Below are 22,271 nucleotides of genomic sequence, written 5' to 3'. Positions count from 1 at the left end.
AGAGAAGCAGGGACCTCACGAGTAGCAAGAGCATCCTTGACATAGCCTGCCAACCCTCTCCAGAAGATAGGAATCAACACCTTCTCTGGCCAATCTAGTTCTGCCACCAGAGTTCTAAAAGCAATGGCATAAGAACTAGTGGATACCGAACCCTGAGATAGATCTAACAGTCTCAGAGCCGCATCATGGGTAACCTGCGGACCCATGAATACCGCCTTAAGAGCATCAAGAAAGTCTTGATGTCTCAGAGTAACCACATCAGAGCGCTCCCATAGGGGAGTCGCCCATTCTAAGGCTTTGTCCTGAAGTAAGGAGATGATAAAGCCTACTCTGGACCTCTCCGTAGAGAAGCGAGAAGAGTTGACCTCTAGGTGTATCTGACACTGACTAATGAAACCACGACATGATCTGGCATCGCCAGAATATCTGTTTGGCAGAGCAAGTCGAGGATCATGTGCAGATGTCACCATGGTCTGAGGTTTATCCTCTATACTCTTGAGCCGTGACTCAAGTACTTGTATGTAACGGTGTAACTGCTGATATTCTGCCATAACTGCCAGACCCTTGGCTCAGTCCTAATGTTACGGGGGGCTGTCTGATAACCTAAAGGAGTATCAGACAGTCAGGGTCCACCGTGCAAAGACTCTGCTGCAGACTATGGCAGAGTGCAATACCTCTGTTAACTCACAGAAGGATATAATAAGTAAGTAAAGCAATTCCTCCCTTACTTGGAGGGTGTGTGGAATGATCTCTGTTAATAATCACAGAGACAAAGGCAATGTGTGCGAAATGGCACCTACCTAGGTCCGTTCTTCTAGTGGTGCAAAAGAGACGAACAGCAGCGTAAGCCGCACAAAGCTCCTACCTGCGTTCGCTCCACTAGTGTGCGAGGACACGAACCACTAGATATGGCACCTGCCTAGGTCCGCTCTTCTAGTGGTGCAAAAGAGACGAACAGCAGCGTAAGCCGCACAAAGCTCCTACCTCTGTTCGCTCCCCTAGTGTGCGAGGATACGAACAACTGCCAGATGCAGTATAAGGAACGTTACCCTAGCGGCAACGTCCACCTACGAGTCGAACCACAAGGCCCAGCCAGACCATGTGCCTCAGGCACCTACCTATGTCCGCTCCCCTAAGAGGTAAGGATACGGACAGCAGCCGAAGCTGTAAGGTATAAGAACGCTACCCTGCCGGTAGCGCTCACCTAGCATAGACAGAGGAATGCCTAGAGGAACGCGCACAGAGCGTCTACTCTTATGCATGAACCAAGAGGACTGAGCGCCATGCGGCATGTGTCAGGGTCTTATATAGACTCTGTGCCTCATCCAAGATGGAGGACACCAGAGCCAATCCGCTGCCAGAAGGACAGGAGTGACGTCATGCTGGCCTATCACCGAGCAAGGCATCACAAGCACATGACCAGCGACCAATCGGCATAGAAGGTGTCAGAGACATGTGACCTCGTGTCAGCGATGATGTCACCCGCACATGTGCAATGGCTCCAAGATAGGACTTAGTCTCCGGCGCTCGCACATGTGCAGTAGCAAGAAATCTGGACTTAGTCTCCAGCGCTCGCACATGTGCAGTAGCAAGAAATCTGGACTTAGTCTCCAGCGCTCGCAGCAACCGTAACAGGGACGTATAAGAAATTGCACTTTAACCCTGTTAACTCTTTCTCTAGAGAGCTTTCAGTAATTCTTGAACGGGCGCTGGATTTGGGTCTCGTCCCGAGGAAAGTTGTGGATGGCTTGCTGATTAAATACCCTAAGGTGCCCACCTTATACTTGCTCCCCAAAATTCATAAGGATGCCCTTGACCCGCCGGGCCGTCCAATCGTGTCAGGATTGGAGGGAATGTGTGACCCAGTGTGTAAGTTTATTGATTTCTACCTAAAACCTCTGGTTGAAACACTTCCCTCCTATCTAAAAGACACGACGGACGTGCTCAATAGGGTCAATGGCATCCACATGGAACCTGATATGTTGCTGGTCACGGCGGATGTAGAATCTTTGTATACCTGCTTCCGCCATGATGATGGTCTGGCAGCCGCTCAATTCTTCCTTGGGGCTTCCGGTCGGGACAGCGCGATGTGTGATCTGATTCTCCAGCTGCTCCGCTTTATCCTTACCCACAATTTTTTTACGTTTAAAGATTCATTTTACCTGCAGCAACGCGGCACTGCGATGGGTGCGGCCTGTGCGCCCTCGTACGCCAATCTCTTCCTAGGGTTCTGGGAGAGATCTGTTTTTGGCGACGAGGGCGACCAGGCCGTATCCCATGTGCAGTGCTGGCTCAGGTACATAGATGATTTGTTGATTTTGTGGCAGGGTACGGCGGAGCAGCTTGAGCTTTTTGTGGGCAGACTTGGCATGAACCCATTTAACATCAAATTAATATATAAATATCATAGCAGATGTATTGATTTTTTGGATGTCCTGATTAAAGTCGATGACGATAATGTCATCCAGACTGACGTTATTCGGAAGAGCACATCTGTTAATGCGTTACTTCTTGCCTCGTCTGCTCATAACTTATCCACTATTCGCGCTGTCCCCACCGGACAGTTCCTGAGAATGAAGAGAATCTGTTCATCAGATCAAAAATTTGAGGAGCAGGCTGCCGACCTCACATTACGGTTCCAAGAAAGAGGGTATAGTAACCGCAGTATTAAGAAGGGTTACCTTAGGGCTAAAAATACTCCAAGGTCCCAACTCCTCCTGACGAGACACAAAGACAAAGTAGAGTGCCCTGCGGTCAGATTTATTACTACCTTTAATCATGAATGGCACAATATTCGTGCTATTCTGAACCGCCATTGGTCGATTCTAACATCTGACCCCCTTTTGAGGGACTCTCTCTCCGACTGCCCTTTAATGACGGCTAGGAGATCGGCCAATCTCCGTGATGTGCTGGTCAGAAGCCATTATGTTCCACCGGTTTCTGGTTTCTTAGGTCTGACGAATCCTTGGGTTGGTTGCTTTCCATGTGGCCATTGCCTTTCATGCAGCAATGTCTTGCGCAGTTCGGTTTTCTCGTCAGCAGACGGGACGCGCGAATTTCGTATCAGGGATTAAATCTCATGTGGCACCTCAAACGTCATTTATTATGCGGTTTGTGGGTGCCCATTGATTTATATTGGCCTGACGTCACGTGAATTACGCGTTCGCGTCCAAGAACATGTAAGGGACATTGTTGCGGCTAAGACTGTGGTTGATATTGCTTCCTTGAAAACCATTCCACGCCATTTCAAGGCCTACCATGGGTGTGATCCGAAATACCTACTGATACGTGGGATTGAGGTAGTCCATGGTGGCCTTAGAGGTGGCAATATCAAGAGAAGGTTAGCCCAACGTGAGACAAGATGGATGGTGACATTGGGCACAGTCACCCCGTCAGGTCTCAATGAGGCTTTAAGTTTTGCCTCCTTTTTATGACATTGCTCCACCTTTTGAGGGTTTGTTCCCCTCTCTGATCAATGGGAGATGGGTGTTTTTTTAAATTCCATGTGAGTTTCTTTTTATGTATTCACTATGTTCCTTTCTTCCCTTTATATGTTCCCTGGAAAATAATAGATTTGATCCTGTTCTATTTCAAACTCTTGAGCTGAAATGTGACATATGAGAATTGAGGACTTCCCCCTATCAAATAAGGACATGGACACCGGACTGCATATATTTTGTGCTGTAATGAAATTATGTTTACCTATGCTGTTATAATATCTTGGCAGTAATTTCTTAATATGTACTATATATTGCACTTATATTACATGCAGTCGCAGCATGTCCATGTTTTACATATACCATGCTTTTCTCTTTACCTGTCATGGATGTGCGCGTGCGGCATTGTGCCTCGGGTCCGCCTTCCTCCCGGCCGTCTCTGGGTGGCGTGTGCGCATGCGCGGGTGCTATGGAGACGCGTCTCTGCTCTCGCGCATGCGCTGATGCCATGACGGCCTGGTGGGGTTTCCGGATCTCGGGAGCGCCATGGGCGCATGCGCCGCTTAAATGCCCTGACAGCATACAGCTGATTCTATGGGACTGGCGGCTATTTAAACCCGCCGACTTTGGCGATCAGTCACTCCCTGACTAAGCAACAGTACACAAGTGGTTTGTGAAACGTGCGTTGGACTCGTTCCTGGGGTTTAACCCTTTCTCACCTGACTAACCTGCTAGTAACATCCCTTTGCAGATTGTGGTATGTATGGGGTTCTTGCTGCACATATGCTTTTACTGCTTTAGCATAACACTTTTATGATATTGATTTAATTTGCAATATATTAATAGGTGCTTGGCAGTATTTGGCATTGTGGGGATAGGACCCCCTTACAACCACCATAATATACTAAGATACAGTCAGGGCCAGAAATATTTGGACAGTGACACAAGTTTTGTTATTTTAGCTGTTTACAAAAACATGTTCAGAAATACAATTATATATATAATATGGGCTGAAAGTGCACACTCCCAGCTGCAATATGAGAGTTTTCACATCCAAATCGGAGAAAGGGTTTAGGAATCATAGCTCTGTAATGCATAGCCTCCTCTTTTTCAAGGGACCAAAAGTAATTGGACAAGGGACTCTAAGGGCTGCAACTAACTCTGAAGGCGTCTCCCTCGTTAACCTGTAATCAATGAAGTAGTTAAAAGGTCTAGGGTTGATTACAGGTGTGTGGTTTTGCATTTGGAAGCTGTTGCTGTGACCAGACAACATGCGGTCTAAGGAAATCTCAATTGAGGTGAAGCAGACATCCTGAGACTGAAAAAAAAGAAAAAATCCATCAGAGAGATAGCAGACATGCTTGGAGTAGCAAAATCAACAGTTGGGTACATTCTGAGAAAAAAGGAATTGACTGGTGAGCTTGGGAACTCAAAAAGGCCTGGGCGTCCACGGATGACAACAGTGGTGGATGATCGCCGCATACTTTCTTTGGTGAAGAAGAACCCGTTCACAACATCAACTGAAGTCTAGTACACTCTCAGTGAAGTAGGTGTATCTGTCTCTAAGTCAACAGTAAAGAGAAGACTCCATGAAAGTAAATACAAAGGGTTCACACCTAGATGCAAACCATTCATCAATTCCAAAAATAGACAGGCCAGAGTTAAATTTGCTGAAAAACACCTCATGAAGCCAGCTCAGTTCTGGAAAAGTATTCTATGGACAGATGAGACAAAGATCAACCTGTACCAGAATGATGGGAAGAAAAAAGTTTGGAGAAGAAAGGGAACGGCACATGACCCAAGGCACACCACATCCTCTGTAAAACATGGTGGAGGCAACGTGATGGCATGGGCATGCATGGCTTTCAATGGCACTGGGTCACTTGTGTTTATTGATGACATAACAGCAGACAAGAGTAGCCGGATGAATTCTGAAGTGTACCGGGATATACTTTCAGCCCAGATTCAGCCAAATGCCGCAAAGTTGATCGGACGGCGCTTCATAGTACAGATGGACAATGACCCCAAGCATACAGCCAAAGCTACCCAGGAGTTCATGAGTTACAAAAAGTGGAACATTCTGCAATGGCCAAGTCAATCACCAGATCTTAACCCAATTGAGCATGCATTTCACTTGCTCAAATCCAGACTTAAGACAGAAAGACCCACAAAAAAGCAAGACCTGAAGGCTGCGGCTGTAAAGGCCTGGCAAAGCATTAAGAAGGAGGAAACCCAGCGTTTGGTGATGTCCATGGGTTCCAGACTTAAGGCAGTGATTGGCTCCAAAGAATTCACAACAAAATATTGAAAATAAAAATATTTTGTTTGGGTTTGGTTTATTTGTCCAATTTCTTTTGACCTCCTAAAATGTGGAGTGTTTGTAAAGAAATGTGTACAATTCCTATAATTTCTATCAGATATTTTTGTTCAAACCTTCAAATTAAACGTTACAATCTGCACTTGAATTCTGTTGTAGAGGTTTCATTTCAAATCCAATGTGGTGGCATGCAGAGCCCAACTCGCGAAAATTGTGTCACTGTCCAAATATTTCTGGACCTAACTGTATATGTGTTTCACTTGTTATGCGACAATGTTTGCTGCTGATACATAATGACTAACACGGGCTCTCTATTTGTTTGCTGATACTGCTTATATATATACACCTGTGTTTGATTTATCGGTTTAAACACAAAAAAATCTTTGTACCTGGCGTCTGTATTGAATCCTGCTGATGCAAATTCCATATATAAATTTTCCTATAAGACAAATATTGCGTCTGTTATATAGCGGGTGTATGCAGGGCTCTGTTACAATTCCTTATTGCGTGATATTCAAACACTTGTGTCAGCAGTATTTATACATTGTGCATCTTATGTTCATTTTGAACTATGTGGTATGACACTTAGGTGTTATTCCTTGGTAAATTTGCAGGATTTTCTGCAAGGGCTCTTGCAGGTTATGTATGTGCCTTTTTAACATCTCCCCTCCTGGCCTCACTTCGTTTATACATTGTATATAATTATATATGTATTTTTTCATCACTTTTCTGGTATAGAAAATATATTAATAAACAATAATATAAAATACATATTGTTTGAAGCATTTCTACTCGCTTTCTCCTGCTTTTGATCCGTATTTTGAGTAGCTCTGGTACACAATGCAGCGTCCCAATTGAGGGATCAATGCTTTGTGTTCTAATTAATAGTGTTGGACTATATGTATCTAACACACACAGCTAAGTGGACTTTTAGCCAGAGAAGCAACGGCATGTGTGATAGGATGTCCATGTCACATGTCCCTGCATTGTAAAAACGGACATTTTCCTCCAGCACGCCATTATCTGCCTTCTGTGTCTTGGTGTCAGTCACCGCTGGCGTAGCTCCTGTCTCCGATACTGCTGTGTACGCTCTATACACAGCGCTATACAGAATAGGGATAGAAGTTTCTTTCAGCCCTTGTAAGGGCTAATACCGGCAGGGTCAGAGCCATAGGTGACAGTAAGGTCCGTGAAAACAGATTTTAACAGCTACACAAGATGACAGCGTCTGTGTAGCTAATGTCAGGGATTTCCTCGCTGCATTTCCCCATTAGGAGGGATAGAAAGGGAGGCTTCCTTTCCTCTACCCAGACCCACAACCCTGCCACTGTACCCTCATGCAATTTGCACACTCAAACTCATTGTTACTAAGCCATTACACTAGCAAACACTGAGTAAACTTAGTGGCATCCTAAAAGTGGCTGTTGGACTTCATTATTGTCCCACTGGTGCAAAGATATTTCTAGCACCTCTGCATGAAACCCTCCTGCTCTGTTTTTAATAAGCTATAATAATAGCAAAAAATGCTGCCATTTAGTGGCATACAAGAAGTGGCTGTTGTACTCCATTAGTGTCCCACTGGTGCCAAGCTATTTCTAGCACCTCTGCATGACACCCTCCTGCTCTGTTTTTAATAAGCTATAATAATAGCAAAAAATGCTGCCATTTAGTGGCATACAAGAAGTGGCTGTTGTACTCCATTAGTGTCCCACTGGTGCCAAGCTATTTCTAGCACCTCTGCATGACATCCTCCTGCTCTGTTTTTAATAAGCTATAATAATAGCAAAAAATGCTGCCATTTAGTGGCATACAAGAAGTGGCTGTTGGACTTCCATTAGTGCCCCACTGGTGCCAAGCTATTTCTAGCACCTCTGCATTACACCCTCCTGCTCTGTTTTTAATAAGCTATAATAATAGCAAAAAATGCTGCCATTTAGTGGCATACAAGAAGTGGCTGTTGTACTCCATTAGTGTCCCACTGGTGCCAAGCTATTTCTAGCACCTCTGCATGACATCCTCCTGCTCTGTTTTTAATAAGCTATAATAATAGCAAAAAATGCTGCCATTTAGTGGCATCCTAAAAGTGGCTGTTGGACTTCCATTAGTGTCCCACTGGTGAAAAGCTATTTGCAGCACCTCTGCATGACACCCTTATGCACATTTTGCTACGCTAATTTTATAGCAAACTCAGGGAATTCCTTGCTGCATTTGATCATTCGGAGGTATAGAAAGTGAGGCTTCCTTTACTGTCCTGGTACCCACAGAACACGGCCACTGTACCCACCTGTCCACTTTTGCCTCGCTATTTAATTTGCCCAAAGAGCTGACTCTTTTTCTGCCTTCCTAAAATTGTCTGTAATACTAAGTTAGTGTTCCTTTGCTGCCAAGCAAGGTACAATACATGTGCATTCTACACTCCTTTCCATTTCTGGAATGCAATTATTAACTGCAGGTAGTCCAGCCAATCTGTGACGAAGGTGCAGGTGTGGATATAATGTAGCCTGCATCCAATGTTGGTTTTCTCGATGTCTGACAGCTCAACAATACCATCTGTTTCCACTTCCAAAACAAGTGATGACCTGCCAATCACACTTCCTGTTGCGTGTAAAGGGGTGGAAGTTCAGTGTGAAAAACCATGTGAGACTGCTGTCCCCACAGTCACAGAGGATGAAGAGCACGAAGATGCACTTGATGGGGCAGGCGGTGGTTGCACAGGCACGCTAGGCCGCATTGTAACACAGTGAAATTCACATTGCGACTTATGCTTCATTTTAAGTTGTGTACAGGGTAGGCTCCCCAGTATGCAGCAAAACCAGGCAACAGGAAAAGGACTCTAGTCAGTTGGGTTGATAAATGATTGTTTAACTTTACCAAAACAAACAATAAGAACCATGCATACAATTTAAATAATTGAACAATCTTTTCTGTTGCCTACTACCTGCTAATCCCTCTGCGTAGCAGTAATTGTGTGTTTGTGCGTGTGTGTGTGTGTGTGTGTGTGCGAACACGACTTACCAGTGGTGCATCACAAGAGCTTCCCAGTTATCTACCTAAACATAGACAAAACACATTACCCCCCCTGAATACCCTTGTTAGCTGAAGCCTCAGAGATAAGGCAGATGATAACAATGTGAATGCAAACTACACAGCTCTGCAACACAGTCATGGAAATCTTGAAAATCAACAGTCAATGCAAACATGTGTCGCTGTCCCTCTATGATTTAAACTGTACGTGACAATTTGACAGTGCAGAGGCAGCAAGTCTTATTGTCTATAAATAGTCGGCCTACCCAGAACAGATATGTGTTTTGCTAATAAAACAAAGTGTTGCGTGTCCGCATTATTGTCTGGGCACAGCCTACCGTACCCGGGTACTGTGATGTCCAGTTTCCAGAAATACAGACTTTATGCTCCTCTCACGGTAAGCAGTATAGACAGCACCGTAAGAATGTTGGTCTGTGGCACAGGATGCTGCTCACTGGCGTTGCGGTACTCCTCACCAAACTCCAAAATGACTCCCCTCATAATTGAACGAAGTGTTTCCGCGGTGGCTCCTTGCTGTAACACACACCTTTAGCTTTTCCTTCTGTTCATAGACAGCATCTCCAAGTCCACACCCGAAGAGCAATTTCTCCTCCACGTCTAAGTGTGGAGAGGCAGCTAGTGCGCATGTGTGTGCCGATTTACCCCAGCCGCAGCCTAACTACAGTGTTTCGCCTAGTTTGTATGCTCAGCCTGACTGTGCCATTCCTGAGGCTAAGTCTTCATTTCGGGATACAGCGCATGCTCCCACACTTAGTGCGAAAAGCCTCTTTGCACAGGTACTTGCACTCCGTGCCGGGTCTAAGTCCTGTTTTGTGCCTAGACACCATGCTAAAGCTGATAGTCTTTTTTCAGAGACTGTATTTCATGCTACTGAGCATGCTCAGGCACTTACTGCATCAGAGACTAGGTCCGGTAATGAACTCTTTGGCCCTGCCCCTGATGTGGGGGGCCCATATAGACCACAGGGCATCAGGTGTCCTGACGATGTGGCCAGGCCACTCCCAAATGGCTTGCAGAGGCCCGCCCCTATGACTTGTCACCTCATTATTGATGGTCAGACGATGACTGGTGAGGTGTTTGTGTTGTGGCAGCCATGAGGTCATTATTGAAGTTGCGGTTCCAAATAGGACGCTAGTTATGCCACTCATGACTTGTCACTCTGCTTTTGTCTCCAGGAGGTGCATTGTGGTCCACTCTGGTTTGGGGCGGACCCAGGTTATAAATGGGCTGGAGGCAACAAGGAGGTGCGCAGTCTTCTATTATGCTCCGAAAGAGCACACCTCCATGTGTTGAACCCATTGCGGCTTTAGGCCAGAGGTAGGCAGGGATAGGGCGTTGATGCAGGCCTCCACCACAGTTGGTAACGCAGAACGGTTAAGACTAGCTCCTGTCCTACCAGTCCTGCTTGTGCATCCCAGTGGCATTAACAGGCCTGCTGCTGCTGATGCGCCTGCTGTCCACAGGTGTGGCCCCAATGCACACGGTCAGCGTACTCAATGGCCCCTGTGATGTTAACAGGGAGTTCCTGGGCTGGGTTGGCGTGTGGACCCTGTGACGCTAACAGGGCTCCCAGTCTCCAGATCCGAGTGGCGTCTAACTCGGTTCAGGCTACTATTAGTTTCATAGCCAGACAGCTCTGTATCCTCCACCTAACCTTCCAGTTGCCAACCTCTCCTTTTCCATCTGGGAGCACGGTGGACACTGACTGCTGATGGGGATATATACCTTTCTCTTTCTTTTCTTATTAATTTTCGTTATATAGCGGTAACATAGTATATACCACCTTATCCAAATCTGCCAGTCCCACCGTAACAGATAGTGTTTCTTCAGCAAATGTTACTTTTGCTTAACCACCAAACCCACGGACAAAAACTTTTTTCCCCTTTCCAACACACCTGTTCCCCTTTCCACCAGCATCTGTCCTTTTTCAACTCATTTTGTATATGACCAAAAGTGCAACTCTGCAGGGACACCGTACTCAATGCCATCTCAGCACAGCAGCCAGCCCTCGGTCCCTCAGATGTGGACAAGTAAAAGACCATTTCCTCCTATCCATGACAAAGCGTTGAGATTCACTCTGTGCAGCACTGGTGTTTAGTGGAAAAGCAGATCTAAGATTGCGTACCACCTTCTGCAGATACTCCTGTATACATGCGTCCCTTTCTATGGCAGGAATTATTTCGCCAAATTTTGTCTTGTACCGGGGATCTAACAGTGTGGCAACCCAGTAGTTAGCATTACTTTGAGTTCGTACAATCCGAGGGTCATGTTGTATGTAGTGCAGCAAGAAGGCGCTCATGTGTCTTGTGCATCCAGGAGGACCAGGTCCTTCGTGTGTTGGTGGCAGAGAGGTGAGAATCGTGCCTCCTTCCTCTGCCCTCTCCCCCCAACCTCGCACAACTGAAATGTGAGCAAGCTCTCACTCATCTGCTGAGTCTTCCATGCCCATCGCCAGTTCGTCCTCCATTTCTTCATGGGCTCCTGCACCTTCCTCAACACTTTTTGCTGATACTATGCGCCCTTGTTAATCCCCCTCCCCCACCATGACTGCCGCATAGGTGCCGCTGACCATCTGGACCTCGTAGATCTTGTTATCCCTTCCGCATATGACTCCTCCTGTACTTCCTCCCCTTCCTCTTGTCCCAACACCTGACTCCGAATAATGCTTACAGTGTGCTCCATCATGTAGATGACCAGAATTGTCACGCTGAGAATGGCATTGCCAGTGCTAAACATCTTCGTCGACATTTGTAAACTGTGTAGAAGGGTGCATAGGTCCTTGATCTGACACCACTCCAGCAGTGTGATCTGCACCACCTCTGGATCAAGTTAGGCCAGGCTATATGTCATAACGTATTGCAGCAGGGTTCGGCGGTGCTGCCACAAACGCTGCAACATGTGCAGATTCAAATTCCTGCGTGTCGGCACATCACATTTCAAGCATTTAACCACCAGACCTAAGTACTTCTGGAGCAACGAAAGTTGTTGAGCTGCTGTGTGCGAATGATGGAAGTGAGCACATAGCGAGCGTACCCGCTGCACAAGGCCATGTAGGCCGGGATGGTGTTTTAAAAATTGCTGGAGAATTAGATTCCTCACGTGAGCCAGACAAGGCACGTGTGTCACATTATCACGGAGAAGGGCCGCACCCATGTTTGCATCATTGTCACACCCGGCCTTCCCTGGCTGCTGGTTGAGTGAAGACAACCATTGATGAAACTTGGTCTCCAGAGCTAACCGTCCACAACTTCTTTGCGGTGTGACTCACATTTCCCATACATTTCAAAGTAAACATTTGACCGTATGATGGCATTGAGCTCTGCTGCCTGCATAGTAAGGAGGTGTGTGGTTTTCCTTGTGCGCAGTTACAAAGAAGGGTGCCCTGACCACACAGGGCTTGGGCCGAGGTGAAGGACCCACACGAGGTTGAGGAGGCAGAAGCAGTGTATTAACTTCTACATACAGAGGAAGGATTGATACAACTCGTGGGGACAGCACTTGTACAGCAGACCCTTCTCCATCTCTCCCCATAGTAACCCATTGCCCAGTCAGCGACATGTAACGCCCCTGTCCATGCTTACTGGGCCAAGTATCTGTGGTGAAATGCACCCTGTCAACAGTTTCTCAAAGAAGCGGTGATGTTTGGTGCGACATGCTTGTGTAGCGCGTGCACGCCTTTGTTGGAGAAGGAGTGGCGCCTGGGCATCGGCTCTTGGGGCACTGCGATGGGCATAAGGTCTCGAAAATCCTCGGTTAAAAAGGTTGGAAAGGAAGCATTTTGGTAGCCAACAGTTTGCAGATGCTGAAAGTTAAGCTCTAAGCCATGTCATGCCCTTCTAAAAGGATGTAAAACACAGCAAGGGGACTCCAACCACAGTCTCCCTCATTTCCACTAATTGGGCCACACACACCCCACTTGACTGGCATCAGTTGACCCCATTTTCAAGATGAAAAAGATCCTTTGCATGAAGCACTCTCAAAAATACGCGTGCCTTTCACCTCCCCTGGCTGAGCCAGGGGAAGAAAAGTCCTCTGAGAGCCATGACTTGTTCATCTTGGTTCTTTTTTCAAAAGCGAGGGGACTCCAACCACAGTCTCCCTCGTTTCCACTAATTGGGCCACACACACCCCACTTGACTGGCATCAGTTGGCCCCCATTTTCAAGATGAAAAAGATGCTTTGCATGAAACACTCTCAAAAATACGCGTGCCTTTCGCCTCCCCTGGCTAAGCCAGGGGATGAAAAGTCCTCTGAGAGCCATGACTTGTTCATCTTGGTGAACGTTAGTCTGTCCACATTGTCAGTGGACAGATGCGTGTGCTTAGCTGTCAGCACACCCCCAGCAGCACTGAGGACACGTTCCGAGAAAACGCTGGCTGCGGGACACAACAAGATCCCCAAGGCGTACGTGGTGAGCTCAGGCAATTTATCCAGATTGGAAGCCTAAAATGAGCAGGGCTCAAGTTGCACAGTAATGGCATCGACGTTCCCTTGCATATACTCATATCTGTGTCTCCTCCTCTTTTTCCTTGTTCAGCTCCTTTGTTTTCGCATGAGTATATGTCCTTGTCACTTTCCCATGTGTTTGTGTTGTGAGTTGTTTGTCACCTTTTGGACACCTTTGAGGGTTTTTTCTAGGTGTTTTTATGTGTTTGTGATTGCCTGCCATTGTTTCCTATGCGGTTCGAGTGGTTCGTCGAACGTTCGCCGAACCGAACTCGAACGGGACCTCCGTTCGACGAACCGAACTCGAGCCGAACCACGGCCGGTTCGCTCATCTCTAGTTAGGAGTGTTCCAATCAAGAAATTGATAAGGGTGCCCATACTTTTGCACCGGTCAAATTTTGTTTAAATGCGGATTGCACATTTTCTGTTAGTACAATAAACCTCATTTCAATCCAGAAATATTACTCAGTCCATCAGTTATTAGATATATGAAACTGAAATAGCTGTTGCAAAAACCCAAATTGTTATAAAGAAAAAAGGTTAACATTAATAGGGGTGCCCAAACTTTTTCATATGACTGTATATGCGTTTCCATTTTTGTATTGAATAACTGACATAAATTAACTTTTTGATGATTTTCTGACTTAAGGGTACTTTACACGCTGCGACATCGCTAACGATTTATCGTCGGGGTCACGGTGTTTGTGACGCACATGCGGCGTCGTTAGCGACATCGCAGCATGTGACACGTACGAGCGACCTTCAACGATCGCAAAAGTTGTAAAAATCATTGGTATTGGAGAGGTCGTTCAAATACCAAATATCGTTGTCTGGTGAGCAGCGATGTTGTTTGTCGTTGCTGCTGCAGCACTCATCGTTGTGTGTGACACCGCAGGAACGAGGAACCTCACCTTACCTGCGTCCACCGGCAATGAGGAAGGAAGGAGGTGGGCGGGATGTTACGTCCCGCTCATATCCGTCCCTCTGCTTCTATTGGACGGCCGCTTAGTGACGTCACAGTGACGTCGCTGTGACGCCGAATGCACCTCCCCCTTGAAGGAGGGATTGTTCGGCAGCAACAGCGACATCGTTGCACATTTATGTGTGTGTGACACTGCCGTAGCAATAATGTTCGCTACGGCAGCGATCACCAAATGTCGCACGAACGACGGGGGCTATCGCTAGCGATGTCGCAGCGTGTAAAGTACCCTTTATTGAGATGCACTTGTATTAGTGAAAAACTCCTTAAATATATATTTTTCCATGTTCTTACACATGGTATTTGATTTTACATTCAACTGTAATTCTAAATTTTTGTTTGCTTGCTTTTTCCATCTATTTGTCTCATTTCAGTTAAAGTTAGATGTGTTTTTGTTTCTTTTCTACAGGGAGAGCCAATCACTGGTCTGCAATTATTGGTGGGTCACATTCTAAGAAATATGTTCTCTGGGAGTATGGAGGATATGCTAGTGAAGGAGTAAAACAAGTGGCAGAGTTGGGTTCCCCAGTCAAAATGGAAGAAGAAATACGTCAAAAGGTAAGCACATCAGTGATCAATTGTTAACTGACAATCATTGGAAGATAAGTGTGGACTTCTTGAGATTATGTACATTGCAGATTTATTTGTTATATATTTCCTTAAAAACTTCTTTAACTAATTTCAAAGTTTTTTTTTATTTCAAGCATTAGTTATATTTAGTGATGGGCAGACCTGGACTGTAAAAGACCAGGTCCGTGTGGGTTCAAAAGAACCCAAGCACTGACTCCGGGCCCGCAGATCTTAGTGAAATCCGGGTAATGATCTGGATCTGGCCATCCGGGTTATAAAAAAAATAAAAATAAAAAAAAAAGATATAAATTAAGAATAAACAAGTGCTTCATACTTACTGGTCTCTGCGTGGATGTACACTCTTTCAGGGGCCGCTCACTCTACTTCCATGTCAGAGAAAAGAATATTGGTGCATAGGTGTGAATGGGAAAGGTTAAAAGCTAACGGCAAGTGAAGCGATTTTGATGCGAGCTGAATTTGAGACAAATTTTGGGAAATATGCTTGACCTAGCAAATTGAACAATTTACTATTTGATTTGCTGGATATGCTGTCATTTTACTCAATGCAGAATTACATTAGCCAGAGAAGGCTGAAATTATATATGCCTCTGCAAGCTATCCTATTAGTCTTTGCAGCTATCACATCTTCACATGGTATAGCAAAATCAATCAGGAGGCATTATCGTAACCTGTGAGCTGTGACAGAAAATGTAGCAGCCATTTTAAGGTGAATCTGGTTAATAAGAGGATGTCATAGAGTAGCAATACATATAGCTTGGGAGAGAAAGCCAAAAAACAATGGGCAATGTCTACAGAGATGGTGTGTTGTAGCAACTGCTGTAGTGAGCAAAAAGAGTGTATCAGGCTGAGAATAATACAGAGATCCAAATGAGAGAAAGAAGAGCTAGCAGCAGCAGTGCCAATAAGTAATTATAGTTAGTGATCAGCAAATGTATTTGTTACTATTCGCTATTTACAGAGTAGTACAGTATTCGGGCTATTTGTTATATTGCAAGTAATGATGTATTCACCTCACTATATTCAGATGTACCGCACAGCATGTTTGGCGCCTGATTGGCAGCCACTAAACATGCTGGGTTGCTTAACCAATGAGAGTAATGCCGCAGCCATTTGGCTGTGACATAAGTGATTGGCTGGCTGCCGCAATTTTGTGCACATTACATTGCCAGTGTCTCTCTCCAAGCGCTTCACACTCACCAATCACGCCGTGGCGCGGCTGTTACACTGGTCCCGCTGCCTCTCTTCTTCTTCCCTACCCTCTCATTAGCCTCATTACATATTCACTGCCCCAGCTCATTAGGCTGATACATATTCACTACTTCCCCCGCACACCGGTGGCCGTTATTAGTTGCAGTAAGACCCGCCTGTACGCTGAGTGACAGCTGTCTTACAGCAACCAATCGCAACCATCGGTGGGCGGGTCTATATCGTACAGTAAAATAAATAAATAAATAATTAAAAAAAAAAAGATGTGCGGTTTTCCCAATTTTGATACCCAGCCAAGATAAAATCTCACAGCTGAGGGCTGGTATTCTCCGGCTGGAGAGACCCACATTATTGGGAGCTCCCCAGTCTAAAAATATCGGCCAGCAACTGCACAAAATTGCCGCATCCATTAGATGCGACGGTCATGGGATTTTATCCGGCTCATCCCGATTGCCCTGGTGCAGTGGCAATCGGAGTAACAAGAGGTTAATATGAGCGCACAGCTGTCTTCAAGCCCAGAATTAGTGATGGGAAGGGGTCTTCTATGAGACCCCACGTCGCTATAAGTAAAAAGAAATACACATACACTGAGAAAAATCCTTTATTTGGCATAAAATACAAAACCCCCTCTTTCACCACTTTACTAACCCCAATAACACCCCTGCAGGTCCAACGTACTCCACATGAGGTCTCACGATGATCCTGGCTCTGCTACATCCTAACCTGAAGAGACCAAATACATGCCTGATCTCTCCATGCTCCTGGAAACACTGGCAAGAAGGATCCAGCTGGCAGCAGTGACTCTCTGTCACTCCTCCTGGCAGAGCACACAGCTCTGACAGGAGGAGCTGCCGGAGACCAAGGTCAGTACATGCTGTGGCGAGCGGTGATCACAGCCTGGCTTCTGCTTTCAACCTTGCGTGTCTGGGCAGCTGTGTGCCCTGTCAGGAGGAGCTTCCAAGACACCCCAGGCTTTCAGCAGATGGCAGGCTGTGAACACCGCTGGCCGCATTATTTACTGACCTCGGCCCCGACAGCTCCTCCTGTCAGAGCTGTGTGCTCTGCCAGGAGGAGCTGCTGAGAGACACCAGGCTGACAGCAGGTGAAAGGCTGTGATCACCAGTCACTGCAGCATGTGCTGACTTTGGTCCCCTTCAGCTCCTCCTGGCAGAGCTGTGTAATCTGCCAGGAGAAGCTGCTGAGAGACACCAGGCTGACAGCAGATTGTAGGCTGTGATCACCAGTCTCCCTAGACGGCATTATCAGTATTGAAGTGCTGGCGGGGAGTGGGACATGGCCCCGCATTTTAGCACTGACAATTCCGTCCGGGGAGTGTGGGGCAGCCCACACCTCCATGTCGTCATTGTCACTGCTAATGTACTGACAGGGTGCGTGACATGGCCCTGCACTTAGAGTGCTTTAAGTCACCAGAGGTCATACCATGGGAACCTGGTTATGACTGATTAGCTGAGTGACGTTTGTGACGGGGGTGTACAACAGAGCAAAGGATGGACGAGGCCGAGGGACGATCCAACAGGTTTATTAACAAGAATACAGGAACAGCACACGATAAGTCCACGTAAAACAGATTCAGGGGCCCTTCCCGACAATCCTCGGACTGGATAACAAAGCAATCGTCCTTACAGTAGTCCAAAGAGTTCCACACAATCCCACGGGCCGCCACACAGGCCTAGCTCCGTTCGTGTCCACAGCCACACAGGCTGGAAGCTCCTTCTTCTTCTTAGTTTCAGTTCACTCTGAAGTTACAAAAAGGGAAATGCATTGTCTGTGCTCCTTGACCAGCCCACCATGTTCAGGGGGTAGGGGTCACACATCCTATCATCAATGGTTTGGTCCATCACAGGGCTCCAATATGTCTGCCAGCCACAGTAGATGAAGGGATCCCCTGCTGTGCAGAACAATGACTATTCCTTCACTGGCCAATGCAATTACAGACTAGATACACAACTCTGGATAGAAGAGGACAGGCTATTTACATAATCATATTAGATGCCAAGACTGCAATTGTATGAGAGAGACACATTGAGACCAGTAGCTCCCCCAAGGAAATACATGAATTACAACTAATACAACCAGGGAAAAGTTACAGGACTTATTATACAAAATAAATGACAGGGAAATATACATATCATGACATAGTATCACAGCATATACAGTGAGAGGGTAAATTACATCTTCACAACGTTACTGCTGCCAGTCCAGTCCGTCTTGTCAGTGTTTTCTGGAGCCTGGAGAGATCAGACATGTTTTCGGTCTCTCCGGGCTCGAGTGTAGTAGAGCCAGGACCATTGTGGGACCTCATTTGGATTATGTTGGACTTGGGTGTTTTGGGGTTAATAAAGTGGTGAAAGAGGGTGGTTTTGTATTTTATTCCAAATTAAAGACTTTTCTCTTTTAATGTGTATTTCTTTTTACTTATAGGATTAGTGATGGGGGGTCTCCTAGAAGACCCCTTCTCATTACTAATTGTGAGCTTGATGACAGCTGTGTGCTGTTATTAACACCCCAATTGTCACTGCATCAGGGAAATCGGTATGAGCTGGGTAAAGTCCCAGGACTGTTGCATCTAATAGAAGGGGCAATTCCGGGTGGCTGCTGGCTGATATTTTTAGGCTGGTTGGCTCCCAATAATGTGGGTCTCCCCAGCCTGTGAATACCAGCCTTCAGCTGTGAGACTTTATCTTGGCTGGTTATCAAAATTTTGGGAACCACATGTCATTTTTTTAAAAATTATTTATTTATTTATTTTACTGTATGATATAGACCCATCCACCAGTGGTTGTGTTTGGTTGCAGTCAGACAGTTGTCACTCAGCGTGGAGGTGGGTCTGGCTGCAACCAATCACGGCCACCGGTGTATGAGGGAAGCAGTGAATATGTATGAGCCTAATGAGCTAGTACAGTGAATATGTAATGAGGCTAATGAGCGGGTAGGGAAGAAGAAGAAAGGCAGCGTGACCAGTGTGATAGCCGTGCCGCAACATGTTCGGTGAGTATGAAGCGCTTGGAGAGAGAGAGACAGAGAGCGAGAATAAGTGGCGTAATACTGTGACATCCTCATTACCAGAAACAATATGTGAGTCAGAAATGCATGCAGGCATATTCTCTAGGCTCTCTTCATTCAGTTTCATCACTTTCTCATCCATTTCAGCCTTTTCCTCAGGCCCCCAGACCTCTCTGTTGGGTCTAGCAGAAGATTACTTTCATTTCCCATTGACTTGCATTGTACTAGCTATTCGTAATGAGTACACGAATATTACAAAGTACTTGTTACGAGTATAGTGAATATGAATAGTATTTGCTTGTCTCTAATCATAAAGTGAAATAGTGCAAATGGCAGTTGCTGCATTTTATTCCACAAATTGTTTCAATTCTTCATACAAAAACAAGCAGCAATAATTCCTAAAGAAAAAAATAAATTCAGTGTCTTTTAATCAAAGTGTATTTGCCACATGCATGATGATAGCTTGTCTAACCTTACCTAACCTAACCTTGGCACATATTTAGTAAGTTTGAGAGCAACACATGCAGCATTCAGGTCATCTGTTAAGGCCCCGTTACACGCAACAACGTCGCTAATGAGATATCGCTGGGGTCACGGAATTCGTGATGCACATCGTTAGCGACGTCGTTGCGTGTGACAACTACGAGCGACCGCTAACGATCCAAAATACTTACAAAATCGTTGATTGTTGACACGTCATTCATTTTCAAAATATCGTTGCTCGTTCTGGACGCAGGTTGTTCGTCGTTCCTGAGGCAGCACACATCGCTACGTGTGACACCCCGGGAACGACAAACAACAGCGTTCTTGCGTCCTCCGTCAACGAGGTGGGAGTGACGTTCATGAGGCTGCTCTCCGCCCCTCCGCTTCTATTGGTGGCCCACTGTGTGACGTCGCTGTGACGCCGCGTGAACCGCCCCCTTAAAAAAGTTTGTTCGGCGGCCACAGCGACGTCGTTAGAAAGGTATGTTGGTGTGACGCGTACCTGCGATAATTTTCGCCACGGGTAGCGGTTTGTCTGACGCACGAACGACGGGAGCGGGTGCTATCGCTAGCGACATCGCTAGCGATGTCGCTGCGTGTAAGGCAGCCTTTAGTCTGTTTCTGATGTCAGACTTTATATAAAGTCAAAGCTGCAAAGAGCCCCATCATGGTACAGATGTCCTTATCATTGTCCCATCCTGGTATATACAGCTCTGACAAAAATTAAGAGACCACTGCAAAATTTTCAGTTTTTCTGATTTTTCTCTTTATAGGTATATTTTTGAGTAAGATGTAAATTGTTCTTTTATTCTATAAACTACTGACAACGTCTCCGAATTTCCAAGCAATGGAATAGAATGGAATTTGGTAATTACTTTCTGGAAATAAGAAATGGTCAAAATAATAAAAAAAATGCATTGCTTTCAGACCTCAAATAATGCAAAGAAAACAAGTTCATAATCATTCAGAAACAACAATACTAATGTTTTAACTCAGGAACGGTCCAGAAATCAATATTTTGTGGAAAAACCATGATTTTTAATCACAGCATTCATACAGTGCTGGCCAAAAGTATTGGCACCCCTGCAATTCTGTCAGATAATACTCAGTTTATTCTTGAAAATGATTGTAATCACAAAATCTTTGGTATTATTATCTTTATTTGTCTTCAATGAAAAAAAAATAAAAAAAAATTGTCATAAAGCCAAATTGGATATAATTCAACACCAAACATAAAAAAGGGGGTGGACAAAAGTATTGGCACTGTTTGAAAAATCATGTGATGCTTCTCTAATTTGTGTAATTAACAGTACCTGTAACTTACCTGTGGCACCTAACAGGTGTTGGCAATAACTAAATCACACTTGCAGCCAGTTGACATGGATTAAAGTTGACTCAACCTCTGTCCTGTGTCCTTGTGTGTACCACATTGAGCATGGAGAAAAGAAAGAAGACCAAAGAACTGTCTGAGGACTTGAGAATTGGGCAGCATGGTGGCTCAGTGGTTAGCACTGCAGCCTTGCAGCGCTGGGGTCCTGGGTTCAAACCCCAGCAAGGACACCATCTGCAAGGAGTTTGTATGTTCTCCCCGTGTTTGCGTGGGTTTCCTCCGGGGTCTCCGGTTTCCTCCCACACACCAAAGACATACAGATAGGGACTATAGATTGTGAGCCCCAATGGGGACAGTGTTGCCAATGTATGTAAAGTACTGTGGAATTAACAGCGCTATATAAATTAATACATTTATTATTATTTCATCCAAACTGTGAGGAAGCATGAGCAATCTCAAGGCTACAAGTCCATCTCCAAAGACCTGAAAGTTCCTGTGTCTATGGTGCGCAGTGTTATCAAGAAGTTTAAAGCCCATGGCACTGTGGCTAACCTCCCTAGATGTGGAAGGAAAAGAAAAATTGACAAGAGATTTCAACGCAAGATTGCGCGGATGGTGGATAAAGAACCTCGACTAACATCCAAAGAAGTTCAAGCTGCCCTGCAGTCCGAGGGTACAACAGTGTCAACCCGTACTATCCGTCAGCATCTGAATGAAAAGGGACTGTATGGTAAGATACCCAGGAAGACCCCACTTCTTACCCCGAGACATAAAAAAGCCAGGCTGGAGTTTGCCAAAACTTACCTGAGAAAGCCTAAAATGTTTTGGAAGAATGTTCTCTGGTCAGATGAGACAAAAGTAGAGCTTTTTGGGAAAAGCCATCAACATAGAGTTTACAGGAGAAAAAAAGAGGCATTGAAAGGAAAGAACACGTTCCCTACAGTCAAACATGGCGGAGGTTCCCTGATGTTTTGGGGTTGCTTTGCTGCCTCTGGCACTGGACTGCTTGACCATGTGCATGGCATTATGAAGTGTGAAGACTACCAACAAATTTTGAAGCATAATGTAGGGCCCAGTGTGAGAAAGCTGGGTCTCCCTCAGAGGTCATGGGTCTTCCAGCAAGAAAATGACCCAATACACACTTCAAAAAGCACTAGAAAATGGTTTGAGAGAAAGCACTGGAGACTACTAAAGTGGCTAGCAATGAGTCCAGACCTGAATCCCATAGAACACCTGTGGAGAGATCTCAAAAAGGCAATTTGGAGAAGGCAACCTTCAAATCTCAGGGACCTGGAGCAGTTTGCCAAAGAAGAATGGTCTAAAATTCCAGGATAGCATTGTAAGAAACTCATTGATGGCTACCGGAAGCGGTTGTTCGCAGTTATTTTGACTAGAAGTTGTGCAACCAAGTAT

The 22,271-nt window shown here is 45.6% G+C and overlaps 1 protein-coding gene across 2 annotated transcripts in view; it reads left to right on the top strand.

Annotated features, from left to right (window-relative positions):
• The window catches only part of SPON1 (spondin 1), a 2,596,838-nt gene that overhangs the window by 1,335,267 nt on the left and 1,239,300 nt on the right, over positions 1–22,271 (top strand). For both annotated transcript variants that reach the window (XM_075326637.1, XM_075326638.1), the window contains exon 6: positions 14,634–14,782. In XM_075326637.1, the coding sequence (XP_075182752.1) occupies positions 14,634–14,782 (149 nt within the window). The remainder of the gene's footprint in view (positions 1–14,633; positions 14,783–22,271) is intronic.

Source organism: Anomaloglossus baeobatrachus, chromosome 10, assembly GCF_048569485.1.
Source record: "Anomaloglossus baeobatrachus isolate aAnoBae1 chromosome 10, aAnoBae1.hap1, whole genome shotgun sequence".
NCBI classification, from domain to species: Eukaryota; Metazoa; Chordata; class Amphibia; order Anura; family Aromobatidae; genus Anomaloglossus; species Anomaloglossus baeobatrachus.
This window is presented reverse-complemented; position numbering and strand designations above follow the sequence as displayed.